At 43.9% G+C, this 20,145-nt stretch overlaps 1 protein-coding gene across 15 annotated transcripts in view; it reads right to left on the bottom strand.

The window, feature by feature from the left end:
- The window catches only part of ARHGAP12 (Rho GTPase activating protein 12), a 72,080-nt gene extending 54,564 nt beyond the window's left edge, over positions 1-17,516 (bottom strand). For 3 of the 15 annotated variants that reach the window (XM_085227108.1, XM_085227116.1, XM_085227117.1), the window contains exons 1-2: positions 10,901-11,100; positions 9,735-10,489 (exon numbers count right to left, since the gene is read on the bottom strand). In XM_085227108.1, coding sequence (XP_085083234.1) covers positions 9,735-10,489; positions 10,901-10,955 — 810 coding nt within the window. In that variant the 5' untranslated portion in view covers positions 10,956-11,100. Of the gene's footprint in view, positions 1-9,734; positions 10,490-10,900; positions 11,109-11,213; positions 14,359-17,356 lie in introns of those variants that run through there. The other 12 variants (XM_085227104.1, XM_085227105.1, XM_085227111.1 and 9 more) reach the window with 11 other exon arrangements.
- Positions 17,517-20,145: the final 2,629 nt, after the last annotated feature.

The raw sequence follows: 20,145 nt of genomic DNA, 5'->3' as shown, positions 1-20,145 counted from the left end.
GTTTCAAATTCTTAAGAGACAGCAGAATGAATAGAAGCTGTTTAAAATCACACAAAAAAGCCTGTGGGAAATGCCACACTTCTTGTATTTTTCTAATTCTTCATTTTTAATTAAGCAAGAACGGACTCTGCTTTTAGTATTCTGACTCTGTTCCACAGAAGCATACAAAAGAGGATGAATATTTTCATAAGGACATCCAACATACAGCGCACAGCTTCCAACATCTTCAGAGATTTCTAAGATCCATTTTTAAGTGTTTAAGTGCTAAAATAAGGCACACAACTGCACTATCAAAAGCCACCTTGAAATCCCAGCAAGCACTCAGCAACAGCCCACAATTACAGCAAAACGAAGAACAGGAGGAACATTCTCACGGGAACCACAACCAGGTTGCAGCTTTCTCTCTCTCGCAACAACTAAAAATACACATATTTGTGCCTTGACTGTATTTCTGACTGCTTCGCTCTACTTGCGGACAGTTTGTTGGCACTTGGATTTGGGGCAGAAATGTAACGCTCTGCCACGCTTTTCTATACTCCTTCTTCCCTTTTATTTTTCTTGTACCAGCAAGAATTTATTTCATTTTTAAAAAGGGTCGTTTCTGTAATTCATCTTTCAGAATAAATATACTTTTCGACATTCCATTGTTTGTTCCAACTTTTAAAGACTTTCAAATAAGCCAAGTCTGGAGCTACCACATTTCTTGGAATGAAAAGATATATTTCTTAATGAAATTAGGTATTAAGGCAGCTTCTTCCCCCTCCTCCACCCCTCAACAGCTGCAGACCAAAAGAAATTTATATTTGCAGAATTTTGTTAGCATCACAACAACTCTGAGGCTGCACTGGAGTTCAGATCCAACCATAACAAGGGTGACACAGAACCCTGGCACTGAGAGCACAAATCACAGCTTACAAGTGGTAAAAGCAGAGCAACATTCCCTGTGAGAAGATGAAGTGAGAGGAGGAGAAGAGGATGTGATTGCCTGAATCATCTATGAACAGAGTTCTTAAATACACCTCCTCAGGCTGCAGGGATTGGTTCATCATCCGGGTTCTCATTGGCTTCGGCATCTGCCTTTATCATCCAGTTGGCTTTGAGACTGAACACCAGAAAGATGCTTTGCAATTTTCAGCAAATGACCAGCAGGTATAGGAGGCAGGTAAATTTCTAATCCAAAAGAAATCTTACCAACCAATAACAGTCTCAATAGATAGGTGAGAATGAGACTGGCACTGCAGGACTTGGAGCTGCAGCATCACACTGCAGTACTGTAACTGGATCCTTTGAGCACAGCCATGACCAGGCAAGTCCAAAGAGAAAGCTGATGGAAGCGAGAAGAGCAGCATGATTTTGCTGTCCTTGCTACTATGACTGTACGTATAGTGTAAGTATATGCAGAACTCAAGATGTGAAGTCATCCATCTTTTTCTCCCACTAGGAAATTCAAGACGTGCCACAAAGAAGCACATAAGTTATTGCTTGGCCCACTACACAATGCTGAAAAAATGAAGTTGGAAATACCTTACTGATGTTATTCTGTTTGTTACAGGAAGCAATCATGTTACAAGAAGGCAAAGGAGGTGCCATAAAATGGACAGCAAAAGGAGCAAGACGGCCACAGGGAAAGTTACAGGGAGAGTTAACTGAAGACTTAACCAAAGAATTAACTGAACAGTAGGAGAAGAGAAAAAAAAAAATCTTTCCTTTTCAATCAATTGGAAAAAAAAAAAAGTGTACCATCTTTCTCCATAATGTTCCTATTATTTGTTTTAACAAACATTAGACCAAAGACCAGCAGCTTCTGAATAGCACTGTCTTGCAGCCTTCATCCATACCAAATGGAGTTTCATCAGACCCTACGTTTGGGAAAAGCCTGCTGAGGCTTCAGAGCTTTACAAAGCAAGACAGAAGATTCTAGCAGAGCACTTGGGATTTTCTGGTTCTCTACAAAGGACAGAAAACTTGAGCTCCAGTTTTGTTCAATTGATGGCTACAACAGCAACTTGTAAACTTGGAATAAGGGATACAATATGGTTTTAACACACAGTTAACTGAAAGCAAAATTAAAGGAAAATATTCCACTCTTGTACATCACACCCACATCCTGCGACATGAACAAGTACTCTTGTTGTACACAGCTTGGGGAGAGAAGGAACGGAGACAGGTGTCTGCCAGGCAGAGGGACACAGAAGAAGAAAAATCCTCTCCTAAGTTTTATTTTCCCCATACTAAACATTCTCTGTTTTCAGAGAGGACTCATAAAGAACAGCTCTCCAAGCTGGCAGAGACAAGAGGACAAAGCAGGGAAGGCTGGAGCTCTGAAGGCAGCAGTGGGTGGCTGCCAAGGACCTTCCCTGGCACAAGCACAAGCAGCAGAGTGCTGATGGGCTGAAGGACCACTCTATGTGACAGCTGTGCCACAGTCCTGTCATGCTGCTCTTCGCAAGGCACATTGGGCTCCAGCTCCCAGCAGCCTGCTGCTGGAGCCCAGCTATGGGAAGCTGGCTGGGAGGAGGTGGTTAAGAGGTCCTGACAGCATCAGCATGGGCACGAGCACAGAGACCAAAGAGCAGTACAGGTTGTGTGCAACATGGTAGGACAGCATCCTGGCAATCTATCAAGCTGCCTAGAAAAGAAGTCTGTATACTGCATTATTAGATACATGGAACAACCAGCTGAGAAAGTTTGCTGCGAGTAGTATTTTTTTAACCAGTGTTTTGTTAAGATATCCTTTTACATTAGTCCACTAGTTGCAGAAGTCAGAAATCTCATCCCATAAGCCATACTGAATCAGCAAATATGCCCTTCATCCACCAGACCTGCAAACTTTGCACAAGGCACTTTGTAGCTATTCAAGCTGCCATAGAGGAACACGCACGGCCTTTGGTATTGCTGCACCAGTATTTACACACAAGATCACAGCACTCAGCCAGCACCACTCCATCTCTGTGCTATTCAAGCTATAAATATTGATAGAACCACGCAGTTCCTAGAGCAGCCAAGTCCTCCAGCTGAATGGTAATCCACAAATCTGCTTACACCACCACACCAAGAAACATGCATAGCACTCCGATCTGTAGCACTGCTTTGAAAGAGAACACAGGGAAGCTGCTCAATTTAACCAGGTGGTGTGAAGACCATCTGGAAGCCTCAGGCAAGCAAGGCTTCCATTTAAAAAAGAATTGAACTATTAAATTCATAAGTCATGTAATTTCAGATTAATGAGGGATGCCAGTAAATCGTATTCAAGAACTTTGTTACATTATCTGACTTCAGTTTCTCTTTGTAAGCATAAAAAACCAACAGAAGCAACAAGCTCATTCTATTCAGACAGGTCCCTAACTTTCAGATTTCTTTCACAAAGCTATTTATCAGGAGAGCTAGAATTCATTGATATTTAGACTCAGAATACTCACAGCAATCTTCAGAACATCACTGTACACAATCTTTCATCTGTACAGAGCTTACAACAGAAGACTAGTGAAAGAAAAAAACAATCAAAATTAAGGTTACTTTTCTTCTCAACCATCTTTCAGCACTAATAGCAATACCTACTCAAAAACAAGACATGCTCTGCATGCAATGCTAAATGTACACCTGGAGGGAAAAAGTTTTGTCATGGCAGCTACTCCATACCCCTGCTTACACCCTTCCGTATACTGTTTTCTGCAGTACTCACTTTCAGGAAGAAAGACCTTCAAATTGCACAGTATCTAAGATCCAGAAATACCATGGAATTACCTACAAACCTCTGCATTTTTGTTCTGCTCTGTCTCCTACAACTGACATTCTCCACACTAGTTTGATTGCTTCTTTGCACTAACCTAACATCATCTAAAAAGTTCTTTCTTTCCCCAGAGCAACACATTAACATAGAGCAAACACAAAATCGATTCCTGTAGTCTAACAGCATTCTGCCCAAATCACTCACCATCACAAGGCTTTTGAAATTCATCATCAATTCTTATTACTCTGTTTTGCTTAAGGGTATTGTCCTTCAGTATTAGAAGGAAAATCCATATAAGAACAAAACACATTTCTCTACATTATTTTTAATCCCACACCTCTGCCAAGAGGCAGAGAAATAGCAGCTGCCTGGGTACCAGATACGCTTAGACTTTGCTTTTGTTTTTAAAGCACAAATGCCTACTATTCCAGAGAGGGCTGCCTATCTGAAAATAAGTGTTCTGCATTTTATTCTATCCAGTCATACGTTCCCTACTGTTTTGTCACACTGCTGTGAAACAAGCAGTACTTTCTTTAGAATTCTACGAAATAACAGCACATTTATTTAATACATGAGCCCTGCAGTATTAAACAGCTGTCTAGATAGCAGCTAGGTAAAGATACACAGAATGCAATTGTTTATCCTGAGAGTTATGCAGTGTGCAAGAACAAGATATGATCAAACATTCTCAAGTAAGGTTTGTTTATTACAAAGCAGTTTGAAGTTTGTTCTGTGTCTGGAAGTTCCTAAGTTAAAAACCGACAGAAGCACTGCCAATGGAGAAGCAGCAAGGCCCCAGTATTGCCTGATGCTTTAGGTTTATGCAGAGCAGACAAAACATCAGTTTGTTTTCCTATGCTGCTTCTTCACATCAGCACTTACTCTATCATCCGCAAAGATTCTGCTGTCTCCGTGCTGAGGGCAACATTCTGTGCTGCTTAACAGAAAAGGCACCCAAACTCATATTGCATGCTAGGAATGGCTTCTCTAGATGAAAAGCAGAAAACAATTCCATATTATGATTATCATTCCTTGAGCAGCGCAGCTTGAGCTTCATTTGTGCTAGTAAGTAGTTACACCGGTATCAAAGGCATAGGAAGAAGGTTGATGCCTTAGAAGTTTACTTCATCATATGTGTGAAATTAAGGAAAACAAGCGTAGAAACTCAGAAGACTAGGCTGGCATGTGTAGAAATATAGGAGTGCTCCAGATCTTTGTTTAAACTCTGAAAGTACAAAAACAGAACCACATGTACCTTACTCAGCTGAGCACTCAGCCACCACTGTTGGTGTAAGCCAGTCAGCTAAACACAGCTAGTCCCCCAGGCTATGACTTTTCCACAGTTGCCTCCTATGGTTTGTTTTGTTTTGTTTGTTTGTTTTTAATATTATAATTTATTTTATTTTATTTTAAATGAAGGCCACCCCAATTTGCAGCAGAGAGGTTCAGAAGGGTACAAGGGCTATCAGTAGCATCAGAGGCACATGGCATCCACTCATCCTAAGGCACCCAAATCCTGAACTGCTCACACAAAGAGCCACAGCTATCTGCTAGTTGACTTACACTGCTGTTGCACGTTAACACCATTCACACAGGGCTGCTCACAAACAGCCCTTGGAAAGTCACATTAGCATAGGATAGGAAAAAGAAACAGAAAGTTTCTTTTGTAGACTCTTGAAGGGTGTGTACAGACAACATTCAGAGCTACTGCTACAACATGAGACCATTTCAGGCTGGTTACAAACTTCTAACAGCAGTTACTGCAATAGCACTAAAAAAATGTTCTGATGCTTTTCAAAATGCCTCCCCTTGCAAAGCTTTTAGTTCCTCATCATAAGAAGCTGTTCTTCATCTCATTGTATCAGTATAGCTCAGTATATTCTAACTTAGAGTAACCAACACTCATTTTTAGAAGAGATGATGAAGACGGTACTCAGAACCTAATTGAAAATGCTACATTATAAATGCTGTTATGAATCTGAAGAGATGTGCAGTTGCACCACAAGTAATTTGTGTTTAGTGTAATTTGTGTAAAGTGTGCTTTCTTCATCCTGGCAACTTTCTTAATTTGCATAAGCAATGAATAAGTGAAAAAGCATCAAACTTCTAACCACAGAAGCAAACTGAATTGAGTCCACAAAGCCAGTAACAGCCCCCTACTTAGAGGGTTCATATCTGCCCCATGCAGACACTACTAGTGTGCCACCAGCCCTTCACTAAAGTGACAAAGTAGTTGAAAGTGGTATGATCTGCTTTCACACTGCCTATGGAGACATATAAAACTTTACAATCTCAGTTTAAAGAGTTACAGCAATTTCCACAGAAGCAGCAGAGGTAAAACAGATTTCTTCACGAGATTTTTACTACTTAGAATCAATCAAAGCAAAACAGCCATCCTAGTGATAATCCCCTTTAGCACTTGACAGTTTATGCAATAGTCAATTACTAAAGAGGATGAAAGACAGAACAGTCTTTACAAATGGGTCACTGTCTATATTTATAAATGATTAAAAACAGCCTGCTACTAAAATAACTTTAACGAGCATGCAAAGTAACATTAAGTGGGAACAAATCTCCTCATGCACATATATATTCCACGTCTCCCATGACAGAAGAGAAGGTAACACTAACACTCATCCTCATCAGAGAAAGTATTTCAAGTAGGTTATGCATTAGCATGGCTGAAAGCAGATTTTAATTTGTCTGCAACTATTTTATCCCAAAGTTGCATCTGCATACAAAGATAATCCCGAACCATCCTCAGGGTGAGCTCTGAACACACCCACCCTTCCACGTCTGCACATTTTATACCAAAACTTGTTAGCAGAACTTACCTGCAAACACTAACCAAAATGCCTTTTCAAAACCACTTTTAAATTTCTTCCCCTTTTGCTTCAACTCTTTGTTCCTAAGAAATTAGGTGTGCCTATATATGTATGTTTTAGATAGGTCATTTCCTTTCCCCACCTCGCTTCAGAAGAATTATTCAAGATTAAGGCACATCACTCAGTCCTTTCAGTTGTTCAAGTACTGTGCATCCTCTGCTACAAAATCTCCCTCTTTCCCCTTGCTAACCTCTCAAAGGATTATTTTCAGCCCTTCTGCTGGGATCATGACATCACACTTGATACGACTGTCCTAAAACTTCATTGAGAAATCTCACTGATTCTCCCTTAAGCACCATTAGCACACCTGTGACTCTATCTGTGCCCTTCTGATCCAGTTCATTCAATTCCAATTCTGCTGGCAGTTATCATCTCCACCAGAGATTTAAATCTGGTGCAGCTGAAGTGTTTCCTCTCAGGCCCTGCTTTCTCTAATTACCTCCAGCCTTCCTTCAGCTCAAGCCCATAAGCAAAATGAATGACACCCAGTACTGGGGATTTCTTTGTATAAGGGGTCAAAATGCACAAGATCCTTGTGCAAAGGATCAAGAGCATTCCATTGCCCAATTATTTTTTTCTTCTCTTGATGAGATCATTTGCCCACATCTTCAGTAGCAAACTTTTCTGTTCACATTGTCACCACTCCATCCTTTACCTCCTATCAGATTGCAGACGTTCAAAAAATCCTTCCTTTATACAGTTCATAGGAGACTGGATCTTCTGGCATTTCCACAGCCCACAAATGTTTGAGTAGAAGACTGTTCAGTTACAAAACCTGCACTTTACTGGAAAGGACAAGTAGGACTATCTTGTGAGAATGAGGAACTTATCTCTTAGAAGAATCTCATTATAAGCAACTCCTCTGCATCTCATACATTTGTACTCAGTGTACTGAGAAAACACTGAAGGTTGGGCTAGAAACAAGTAATTGCCACCATCTCCAGCTAAACCATCTCTCATTCCCACAGCTGGATGGAAAGCCTGAGCTCATGAAGCCAAGGATAAAAAAATCTCTCCCCCCCCAAAAAAAAGTATTATCATTAAGACCAATCTAGTCTCTAACCTTACAAATTAAGAAGAAAAAAACCTGTAGTTTAGAATTTACTGTAACTGAGACAGCATAAAACTGCATTTCATAGCAGCAGAGGGAAGGAAGAGCCCCAGTCACAGTGCCTCGGGAAGCAGTACCCTGTTTGTGCGTGAAAACTGGGAACTTGATGTTCTCACTAAAGACTAAAAGCAATAAAAACAGCTTTCTGAGCCATTAATTTCTGCACAGCTGATTTCTACTTAACAATGTTCATTATTGAAAGAATTATTAAAAAAAAAAAAAAACGAGGCTGATCCAGAAGAGAAGGCTGGCACTCATATCTAAACTGAGCTAATAGTGACATCAGCATTACTACTGCTTTCATCTCTATGGCTACTAAATATCTAATATTTTTCACTGCATTTCAAGAGCCTGTGATTGCACAAGATGAAGTGACTCTACAGTTGTAAAATACGATGGCTGCATGGTCTATCAAGCTCCCAAGACAGTGACCACAACAAGCTCTCCACTGACAGGAGTCAAACACTACATGATTTTCCTACAGCTGGAACTTAACATTTTCATGATTTCTAACTTTAAGCATTGGGAAAACTTCCCTCTTCAGACCTTCCATGTAACTCAGTGAAGGCTGTACATGCATGCATACCTGCTCTGCTGAAGGCCACGCTCAAAGAGGTTTTCATGTTGAGGCAACATATTTGCAGGGTGGGATGGAGGCGGAAGATGAAGAGATTATGTGTCACCACATCAATAGCCACAAAAATCACACGGAAACTGAACAGCTGGCCTGGATGGTTATTACTATTTGCCAGAAGACACCCATGTAAAGTGAATTTCACCTACTTTAATTACAGAAGGTGACACACATTCAACACAGTCGAGGAGACTGTCCTAATGCACCATGTAAATTTATGGTAATCTATTTGAAGTAAAATGTATTTTCAAAGTATTCCTTAGTATTTTGTTATTCACCTGGAAATCAACTAATATGACAGCAGATGAGCTACTACAGATGATTCTGAAGTAAATGTCTAAGCATTATTTTATCCTTACAAGTTCTAAGCAGCTTTTACCACCTACAGTGAACATTTGTTTGTTTTCTCTACTTTCTTTACAACAACCTTTACATTAATGGAGAAATGTTTTTATAAATGAAGAAATTAAATTCAGTAATCTCACTTATTCCTTATTGTTTGCAGAAAAAAAGGAACAAGTGAAAGTAAAATTGTTTTAAGAGTAACAAATATTAGAGGCATGAAAATCCATAACTATAGAAAACCTGACTTTCAAGAAAGAGGTGAAGACTAGAATAGGATATTTAAGAACTACTGATTCTGGCTACGTCAACCATATAAATGTATGCAAGTTCATGACTGCATAAGTCACTCAATCTTGTATCTTTGGGATTTTCCCATACCCAATCATACTGGCTAAGCAGTCTTAATTTGTCTTGTGTCTTATTAGTAAGTTGGTACTGAAGCACAACTCTCTGTAGGAAGATTTTTATTTCTAAAGTTAGCATCTTTCATGTGCATACCACCCTAAAGTGAGTTCTGATTGTGGCAAATGAGTGACCAGTTTGTACTCAAGCTACCTAAACACAGACTAAGGAAAAAGCTGACAGTAACTAGCACAGTTACCTTCCTCTGGTTTAAAAAAAACAAACAAAAAACAAAAAACAAAACAAAACAAAAAAAACAAGAAGTGAGCTACTGCAGTATGTTCCCTTCATCTCGACCACAATATAACCCAAATTCAGTCTTATCTCAAAACAATAAGACAATGTTTCTGTAACATTCAATCACAGGACGATGTGAATGGAAACAATCCCCAAACCTCTGGGACATCAGAGCCATTCACACCAACGGTTTAGACTTCAATAGCCAGCTGATGCTGAGACAAGACAGTGGTACTTACAACCTCTGTTTATTAGGAGAAAATAAGAAAAAGAAAACTTAAGACAAATAGTTATGGTAATAAGGAGAAGGAAGAATTAAAAAAATAAAAAAATAAAAAAATAAAAAAAATAAAAACCCACAAATCTACAGAAACTGTTTTTTAAGCTTACCTGCGCTTGTTCAGTGGAGCTGCTACTGAGTTCATCTCCAGATTCTGAATCCTGGTGAATTTTTTCTGAGCCTTCTCCTGCTGAATCACAAGACTGTTCATGCAAAAAGCTGGTCTTCTCTATTTCCAAGAACTCTGGACATGGGAAATGACCCATGGAGATGGTTCGAAACTGATTGGAAACCTTGGGAGATTGCAACTCGTTGTTAAGTTTTCCATTGTTCTGAGTAAGGTCCAGACTCAAACCAAGAGTTTGACCAGGGCTACTGTTTGGTCCCAGATTTTGATTGGCATCTCGAACTAAGCAAGACACTTGAACTGGAGAAGATTTCCCAAAACTAGAAAGCTCTGGTGACTTATTCACATTTTCTGTCGATCTCTGTAATCCATGCGTCAGCTTTAAAGCATTATTTGGCAGCATGCCTGCTTGCTTAACAGGTGGCATCAGTGCTTTCCGTGGTATTTCCTTCACATACTGTGCTGGCACGTAAAAGGGTTTGGAATTTTCATCCTTCTTCACTTGCCACCAATCGTCATTAGTCTTCTTCACTAATATATATTTCTCCCCCTGTTTAATTACAATTTTCTTGTCCTTGGCCTCATACTCATAGTCATACTCCACTTCAATGTACAATTGTCCTGGAAGGATCTTCGCACTCCTATCAGCCATCTCCACCCAAAAAAATTTCACCTTTTCCAGCAAACACTTTGCCACATTCTGCTTAGGAAGCGTTTGTTTCCTGTGCACAATCAGAGCTGCAATAAAAAAAGGAAAATGATGTCTATACGATGAAGTAACTGTCTGAGAGCACTTCAGAGGAAAATAATTTCAAAAATAATGTTGTAGACTCCACTTACGTCAACCTCAGTCAAACACATTAATAAATTAAAGACTCTCAGATACTTTTCACAGCAATAAAGCAAAGTCAACACTACAACAGAATCTCTGATTTAAGTCCCATATTCTCACAAGCCTCTTGCTATCAAGCTACTCGCTAAGCCTGTTGCTACAACTAAGTGATGTTAGTCATCATTGAGGGCTTGGTGGGAGGACTAGTTTGAGTCTCTCTTGCTTATGTACAGGCTTAATTTCTTAAGAAACTGCCATTATTCTGGTTTTAATCAAAATATTTAAAAGGAGATTATGATTTGTTTACTTTGCATTACCCTTCGGTTCAAGAGTCGCTTCAGAGCACTGAGAATTCCTTACAAAATCCTTCATTCTTCCTCCGGTGCCGCATCCCAGCCTAGCACAAGCTGGCTATCCTGGACCCACACATTGTATGTAGCCCCTGCCAACCTGTGCTGAGATGCAAGAGCTTGGGAGCAGTGCAGTATGTGGGCTTTGCTGCCCCTGCATCTGCCCAGGCGTTAGGACTTCTGAATTGCTTCTAGAAATTGCTAGCATAATATAATATTAAAAAGCATTTCAAGTTTCCAAAATGCTGCGTCTTCTGTGGTTTAAATTCTAAATGTTTACCTTGCTCTTAAGAGACCTTTGAGCAATATTTACGTCACAGAAAACCTGATAAGCACCTGGTAAGTGTTAAAAATAAAAAAAAAATACATTAGAAAGAATAATAACTATTAAGGACGATGAATCAATCAAACCATATTATACAGAATCACAGAAACATTTAAAGGTCCCTTCTACCTCAAATGACACTATGATTCTTAAAAGGCCATCTGGTCCAACTCCCCTGCAGAGAACAGGGACACGCACAGCCAGATCAGGGTGCTCAGAGCCCTATCCAGCCTGGCTTTCAGCATCTCCAAGGATTGGGCTTCACCACATCCCGGTGGCCTGTTCCAGTGCTTCTCTACCCTTATTGTTAAAAAAATATCTTCCCTATATCCAATCTAAACATTCCCTCTTTTAGTTTGAAGCCATTTCCTCTCGTCCTGTCACAGCAGGCCCTGCTAAAGGATACCTTTCTTTTTACAGCCCCCTGCAGATTTGACAGGCCACTCTCAGCTCTCCAGGCTGCACAGCCCCAGCTCTCCCAGCCCATCCTCGCAGGGGAGGTGTTCTATCCCTTGGATCATTTTGGTTGCCCTTCCCTGGATGCACTCTAACAGGTCCATGTCTCTCCTGCACTGAGGACTCCACACCTGGACACAGTGCTCCAGGTGAGGTCTCAAAACAAGAATATATGAAAATGTAGCATTTAGACTTACAGCCCCTTCTAGCATAGCCAACTACCACTGTTCCCATATCCACAAGATACAGTTTCTCCTCTATTTAATCACCTAACACCACAATTGGTGAGTTGGTGAACACCAGTCTTAGCAACTTACAATAAAAACAGCTTAATAAAGGAATATGAAAAAATACAATTTCTTAACCTTGAAAGAAAAAAAAAAATCAAAGCTGATAAGGGTGAGATCTCTAACATTCAAAAAGCATTTAGAAGAATCCATGTAAATGCTGCTGTATTGACCTCAAAGACTAACAAATAAGTAAAAAAAAAAATAACCAACACATGAATGACAAAAACAATTCAGAAATTTGCTGCTCTGCGAGTTGAGACTTCATGATGAGACCTACAGCATTTTCCCTATAACTCAGTGGAACAAATGCAATTCCATGCAAGCATACAGATGCAGACCATAATAGGGACTAAGTGCAAAAACAACAACAAAGGAGAACTTGTGAAGAGAACTGAAGCAAAAATGCCTAACAGTTCTGCAATTTTCCTTCCACCATTTCGGCTATTCGAGCTGATCCTTGAACACATTATATTTCCCACTTAACTCTGTTGAAGACAGCACCTGAAAGTCCAACTACAAAGCTAAGAAACAATCGCCTTGTTTAAATCATGTCTTTCTTTCTCCCATAGACCATTTCCACACCCAGGACGCATTCCCTACAGGTAGCCTTAAAGCCACAGTTGTTTACAAGACTCTAAATGGAATCACAAGATCAGGCTTAGAATATTATTAAAGGACTTGGCAGAAAGAAAGATGGTGCCACATGCAAACAAAGCTGGCAGTAAGAGGAACGCAAAGAGTAGAAAATAATGCTCAGATTGTCTGCAATGGGTTTCCTCCCCCTTTTTATTTTCTCCCCCATAAAACAGCACCCTGACATTTGCAGCACTGGAGCTAATTTACAGTCTCAGCACAAACCACCCAGCCCACCTGCCGTTCAGCACAAACAGGTATTTTTATGTGCAGCCCTGCATGTGTTAGCAATTCCAGCAGCAGGTAAACATGCCCACATTGCGGCCTTCCCCCCTCCCATACAAAATGATATTTTCTTCCTTGTAACCATATCCAACTCCTCCCAACAGTTCCCCAGTGCTGCTACCAATCACGGTCTCAAGGTCACAGACCAGAAAAACATAAGTGACCCTGAGCTACAAGCTGCCATGAAGGTATGCTGCCTTGGAAATGAAAATTTAGGAAGACAGCCCACTCACACTGCCTTTCCTTCTCCCATACAGATGCAAAACAAAAGAACACATAGCCATGGTTTCCCACAGGGCTACCAAGCGTTTAAAGGCTTGACATTTTCATTCTCTTGCCTATTTCATGTAACTATTTAGTGAAAAAACGCATGCTAAATGTCTTTTCAAGATAGATATGCCCAGTATAAGCCATATTTTATGCTTTAAAAAGTTAACAGGATTTTAAGAAACAGAAGTTAAATAAAATACAATAGCTACAAAAATAGTTTTGTTAGCTCAGCCCTTTGCCACTAAGAGAAAAGACACACATTTCTGTTCTTCCAGCCAAGCTGCAAAATTATCAGGTAAATAGCAAACATTTGGTAACATCAAACACATACCCAAAAAGAAATCAGTTGTGTTCTGTGGCAGGCCAGAACACTAAGACAGTTGTATAAACAGCTCATCATCAGGATCAAGCAAGGCTCTGCTCCTCCGCCTCCACAAAGCTAGACACCAAAGGCACAGGTGGGAAAGCTTCTTCACTGCTCAGTTAACACTTCAGGTTTGCAGCCTGTGGTCCTGCAGCCCAGGGTCAGCACTTAGGCTGTCCTCCCATAGGCTCAGTGCCAACCTGCAGCAGGCACACAGAAACTGGGACAAGAGTGCACACAAATGCCATGGGGTGACTTTGGTGTTACAAATCAACAACTGCAGTCACACAGTGGGCCAGGCCTTGTAGAGCCTTTGTGCTTTCCCTTTAACTATTACTGGTAAGGCTGGATGACACCCACTTTGGTAAAAAGGTTGAAATACTGTTAACTGAAGGATGATGGGCACAAAAATGAGATTAACTCCACAGAGGACATCTGCAATCTTCAATATCTTGATCAATAATCAGTATCTTAAATGAAGCCTTCATACCTGGACAGGATTGAAAAGTGGGCCCACACAAACCTAAGAAGTTCAACAAGGCCAAGAGCAAGACTCTATAGCCAGGTCAGAGCAATCCCAGATTATGTGTGCAGACTGGGAGAAAAACTCACTGAGAGCAACCCTGTGGAGAAGGACTTGGGGGTTCTGGTGGACAAAAAGCTGGACATGAGCCAGTAGCGTGCGCTTGCAGCCTAGAATGTCCACTGCATCCTGGGCTGCATCAAAAGAGGGGTGGCCAGCAGGGTGAGGGAAGGGACCATCCCTTCTGCTCTGCACTTGTGAGGCCCCATCTGCAGTACTGTGCCCGGGTTTGGGGCCCTCAGCACAAGGACATGGAGCTGCTGGAGCAGGTCCAAAGGTTGGCCACAAAGATGATCAGAGGGCTGCAGCATCCCTCCTATGGAGAAAGGTTGAAGGAGCTGGAGTTGTTTAGTTTGGAGAACAGTCCACAGGAACCTCACTGCGGCCTTCCAGCACCTGAAGGGAGCTTATGTGCAGGAAGGAAATAAACTTTTTACATGGTATGATAGTGACAACAAACAGGGAAATGGCTTTAAACTATAAGAGAGGAGATTTAGTTTAGATGTTAGGAACAAATTCTTTACTCAAAGGGTGGAGCGGCGCTGGCATTGCTGCCCAGAGAAGCTGTGGGTGCCCCATCCCTGAAGGGGCACAAGGCCAGGTTGCACAGGGCCCTGGGCAGCCTGAGCTGCTGGTTGGGAACCAACCCATGACACGGGGATAGAAGTGATGGCCCTTAAGGTCCCTTCCAGCCCAAGCTGTTCTATGATTCCAAGAATATCTGCTTAACAGATAAATAACAATGAATGAACCCCAGTGACAACAAAAACATGGGAAAATGTTTTCATGAATACAAAAAAAAAAAAAAAAAAAAAAAAAGAAGATTCAGACCACATTTTCCACATTTTTAGAAGTGAAACCCAAATGGTACAGGGTAACTAATTTAAGGAGGACCACATGCCTATGAGGAAACACATTCATAGAATCACAGAATGGCCATCTAGTTTCAACCCCCTGCTATGTGCCGGGTTGCCAACCACCAGACCAGGCTGCCCAGAGCCACATCCAGCCTGGCCTTGAATGCCTCCAGGGATGGGGCATCCACAACCTCCTTGGGCAACCTGTTCCAGTGCGTCACCACCCTGTATGAAAGACTTTCTCCTACTATCTAACCCAAACTTCCCCTATCTTAGTTTAAAACCATTCCCCCTTGCCCTATCACTATCCACCCTCGTAAACATTCACACAGAACACATTTCACATTTGCCGTAACACACACGCTCCCACTAGCTGCCTATCAGCACAGAGATCAGCACCAGCCCAGCCCCAGCCATGCTGACAGAGGCTCTGGGTCAGGGATCTCACAGATCTCCTCTGGCACAGAGCTCCCAGGCTCCGCTTCCGATGGGACCTGCTCCCGATGGAACTGTTCCCAGCCCTTACTCAGCAAAGGCTGCACAGGGCCAGCACCCACTGTTTGCTGAGGTCAGCCCCACCCTGCCTGCTGCCCGCACCCCTCCGACACTTCCTCGGGGTGGGAGCTACGTGCAAAGCTCAGCAGTCTTCCACGCCAGCCCGAGCCTAGCTTTGTTACTAATACAAGATTGTATTTGCACACTTCCAAACAAATGGGGATCTTTTCTAATCAAACCTGAATAACTGCAACAGCAACTTCAGCCCTTCTTGGAGTGGTTTGTTCAGGTATCTCCTTACTTCAGCAGTTGGCCTTAATGCAGCTGAAACCCTACAGCATCACCCACTAAAAGTGCTCAGCCCTCACTTATCCCAAAGTGCATGTGACTAGGAAGGGAGGGAAGTGTGGTCCATGGATGGGAGCCTATAAAATCATAGTATGTACATAATGTATCAGCTATGGTCCCTCCCCATTTCAGCATTATCTCAGAATGCAATAGGAAATATAAATCAGGAGGTATACAGCAGGAATTCACCTCCCTTCAGTTTATCATCCACAGTATTTTCTTCTGATCTTCTATAACCAGGTAATTAAGGCAAAAAGTCTTTTGGGTTTATCTCTTTTTCTTTATATTTCTCCTGATGAAAAAAAAAAAAAAAAAAAAAAAAAAAAAAAACCCTTACTGTGATTCAGGATTTATTTACTTCATAATACAAACAGATCTCAGTTACTAAATGCAGAGCGCTGTGGATCTCAGCTCTCTCCTGTGACCTTGTTCCCATGTCCTACCAAGGAGCAGCAGTTGACTCGTACAGCCTTTTTTCCATTTTCAGCATCAAACTTCACCCCTTACTGACACGGAGCCTTCTGCGGTGCTGCCACAGAAACAAACTCAATCGCCAGCGCTAGATCGGGATAATTTCCTATTAATTCGGGCCGACAGTCCGCCGGGCTCCGTGAGCGCTCCCCTGGGGCAGCGTTCTCAGCAGCTCGGCGCACAGCCGTCGCAGCTCGCGCCGTTCCGTCACGCCCGGCGCACCTCCATGTCGCCCTGCGGCCGCCGCGCTGCCCTCGCCGAGCCGCTGCCCGGCCGCCCCCGTAGGCACCGCGTGTGCGTGCGGCGCTCGGACGGAAAGAGGCGCAAAGATGCAAACGCGAACAACAAATCGGCCCCACCGGGCGAGTTAGAAGCTTTTAAAAGCGAGCTTAATCCCCGTTTGCTCGAGTTAGCAATCCGCTGCTAGTGCAACGTAAAGTGGCTTCCCCGAGCTCGGACTTCCTTAAAAACTAAAGGCTTAATCAGTAACCACGCAGCGCTGCTCGCTGCTCGCTGCTCCCTGACTCACGGCAGGCGATGCCCGGCCAGCAACTGTCAGTGCACCTCGCGGGGCTCCGCTCCCGTCCCGCGTTTCACGCCCAGCCACGCCGCCCCCCGCAAACGGCCCCGCCGCCCGGGCCGCCCATCGGCGCCGCTCGACTTATTCAAAGGCAGCCGCAGCCCCGAAGTGGAGGGGGTGGGCGGGTGGGGGACGAGGTGGCGGCGGCCCCGGCAGCGCTGCCCGGAGCCCCTTTGTTCGCGGAGCGGCCGCCCAGGTGAGGCGGTTGCATAAGGCGCTCGGCCCGACTCGGGCCGCCCTCGGCGCCGCGCGGCCCCCGGCAGCGCTCAGGTGCGCGGCCGCCCCGTGCCCGCCCCGCCCGGTGGATGGCGGCGGGGGCCAGGGAGGGGGCGCGGCCGCGATCTCGGCCCGCCTCGAGGCAGCCGCCCGGGACGCCGCCCGGGACGCCGCCGGCGCCGCGCCGCGCCGCCCCCCGCCCCCCAGCTGCCCGCCGGCCCGAGAGGCGCGGCCCCGCGGCTCCCCTCACCTGTCCCGGCGGCGCGGCCCCGCTGCGGTGGCCGCGGCGGCGGCGGCGGCTGCGCGCGTGCCCTGCCCGCCGCTCGCGGCGCGACCCCTGCGTCGAGTGTCAGCTCCCGGGCACGGCGGCGTCACCCCGCGTCACGTGCCGGGGGCGGGGCCGGAGCGGAGGTGGGGGCGGAGCTCCGCCCCCCGCGCGAGGCCGCCGCGAGGCCGGGCCCGGGAGCGCCGCAGGTGGCGGGGCTGGGGCGAGGCCGGGGAGGGCGTCGGGGCCGGGGGAGCCGCCGTGCTGCCGGGTAACCGGCGCTGCCCCGCGGGGTTACGGTCACAGAATCCCAGAATCACGGCCGTTTCGTGCTCTGAGCGCAACGTGAAGTCGCTCTGTTATGGCGCGGACAGGTGGAGCACGGAATCTTTCCTCGCAGCGAGTAGAGACCCGAGTGCCGGTGAACAGGTGAACTAACCGCGACACTTGAGCAGCTCGACCAAAAATAAGTGAAGAGCAACAGGCAAATTCACTTATTCCGTTCTGGGAACGTCCCTTACTATAGCAGACAAAACTGCTACGCATCCCGGCTGGGAACATCTGTGTGACCTTCACAGTGTTTTCAAGCTGTCGGCAATCTTATCTCCAAAGAAACAGTGCCTGCTCCTCGGGGTGGCAAAGGGAGCCTTGGAAGCACGAGCCGACTGTGAGCACAGGTGTCCGGCTGAGCGTGAGGACAGCCTAAAGCAGTGCTCGGGGATGTGAGTGCTCTCTGTGCACTCTAACTAACTCGATCAGGGCTAATGCTGGCTCTGTGTTGATTATTTTAGCACCTGGAGTAAGGAAGGAGGTGGTAAAATCCTCAAAAAGTTGGGAAAGGGGTGTGAAAGGGAAGGAGAGAAGTTGCAAAAATACCTTCAAATGAGCGTGTGGGTACATTGTCGTACAAAATAACATTTCTAATACTGATACTTTCTTGGTATTTTGTATCTGGTGATGCATGACAACATGCAAGACAGGTGGCAAGCTGTACAAAGGTCTTAAAGTTTTGCTTCTGTGTATCTTGGCCTGAATACTTGTGCCTGTGTCCTCCCTGCTCAAGGATTGGGGCTGCCCATAGAACACCCTCATTGAATTCTATGGGATCCGTAAATGCAGCTGGTTCTGTCCCAGCTCCTTGTTCAAGCTCATCACAGAGTTCAGAGAAACAGCAGATTGGTATCTCTAATGTAAGGGAAACATATATATATATATATATATATATTTTTTTTTTAATATAGATGTTCACTAGGCTAAAAACTCCGAAACAACTTGTAGTTTTCCATCCAGAGAATGATAGAACCATAGAATATCCCGAGTTGGAAGGATCATCCATTCCAACACAAGGATCATCAACTCCAGCTCCTAGCTCAACACAGGACCACCCAAAAATCCAACCACTTGTACTCCAATTTGTGTAAATATGCATGTGTGAATGAGCAATTCAGGATGCTGTGTTCAGTTGGATGTTTTTGTCTAATAGAATTCTGCTCGCATGCCCAGTTTTGTGGTAGAAAATAATATACTTAAGGCACTCGGGAGTTTCTAAGCAAGCTGACTATGTTTTACCTATTGACATGCCTGAGGTATGCATAAAAGCATCTAAAAAATCAGTCATAGTAACCACACTGTAATTAGCCCTTCTTACTGCCAAAGCTGCAGCAGAGTGCTGCAGGATATGGCATTAGTGATTCACTATGAGGCACTCTTCCCTCTGAGTCAGTGCTGAACCTCTGGTCCCACACCATGTCAGTGTGCATAATAGAGCCGAAGGTGCCAGAAGATATGTAATTTTGAGTCCCTGCCCAAGTGCAGTCATCCCACAACACTGCACACATACTGTCCAGCTTAACTTCCAGTTTTAGTGCATTACGTATCCTGCCTATGAAGGATTTCTCCATAAATTTGCTGGGATAAGAAGAGCTGGAGGTCACAGCCTGTGCCCACTGCAACTCGTTTTCCCTGGAGACGTGCAAGTGTGGGATGACTGTCACACCAATACTTGGGGTAAGGCTGTATGTATCTGTAGTGACCTCATGAATTTCAGATGGAAAGAACTGCCAAATACGACTGCTCCATGTACTGCGGCAGAAACTATAGGGCTATTAATTTTTATACTTATTGATTTGGAAAGTTTATATATCATAACTCACACATAAAACATCAATTTCCACATTTGTAAATCAACGCCTTAAATGAAGCCATCAAGCAGTCAGTGTCTGTCTGTCCTGCTGCCCCATATCTCCATATCTCTCCATACCATTGTCCAAGTGTAACTGTTTGCCAAAAGGGAGTTGTCTCTAAGGCAGTTAATTAAGTTCCTGGCAGTTTTGTGAAAAAGGACAGCCATGTAGAAGGGCAGGGGCAGACACAGACACATGAGAAAATGACATTAGGGGTGCCACAGACCCTGTGGAGAAAAAGGTTGACCTGATATTTCATCTTGTCATAAAACACAAATCCACAGAAAAAGAAAAAAGAAAAAGAAAGTGTCATAGTCCTGAAAATCCAGTCCTGGAATAAACATTTTTTGCTGTTCGAATTAGGCATGGAAAGAATACTCATTCTCCTTAGTTTGAGAGCTCTGAAATAGCAGGGTTGTTAGTATAGAAGTCTGAGTCTACTAAATCTGAAGGGCAAAATCTCTTTTTCTTGTCTGAGTCTGCTAATTACACTCTCTACAAGTTCAGCTGTCCATTCTTTCGGGCATGACTCAGTTGCAGTAATTCTGGATGAACATCATGTTTTAATTCATTTGAAATGCGTGTCTGAGA

The sequence above is a fragment of the Meleagris gallopavo genome, chromosome 6, assembly GCF_905368555.1.
Source record: "Meleagris gallopavo chromosome 6, MGAL_WU_HG_1.1, whole genome shotgun sequence".
Taxonomy (NCBI): Eukaryota; Metazoa; Chordata; class Aves; order Galliformes; family Phasianidae; genus Meleagris; species Meleagris gallopavo.
Note: the sequence above shows the minus strand (reverse complement) of the source record. Positions and strands in the feature narration are given on the sequence as shown.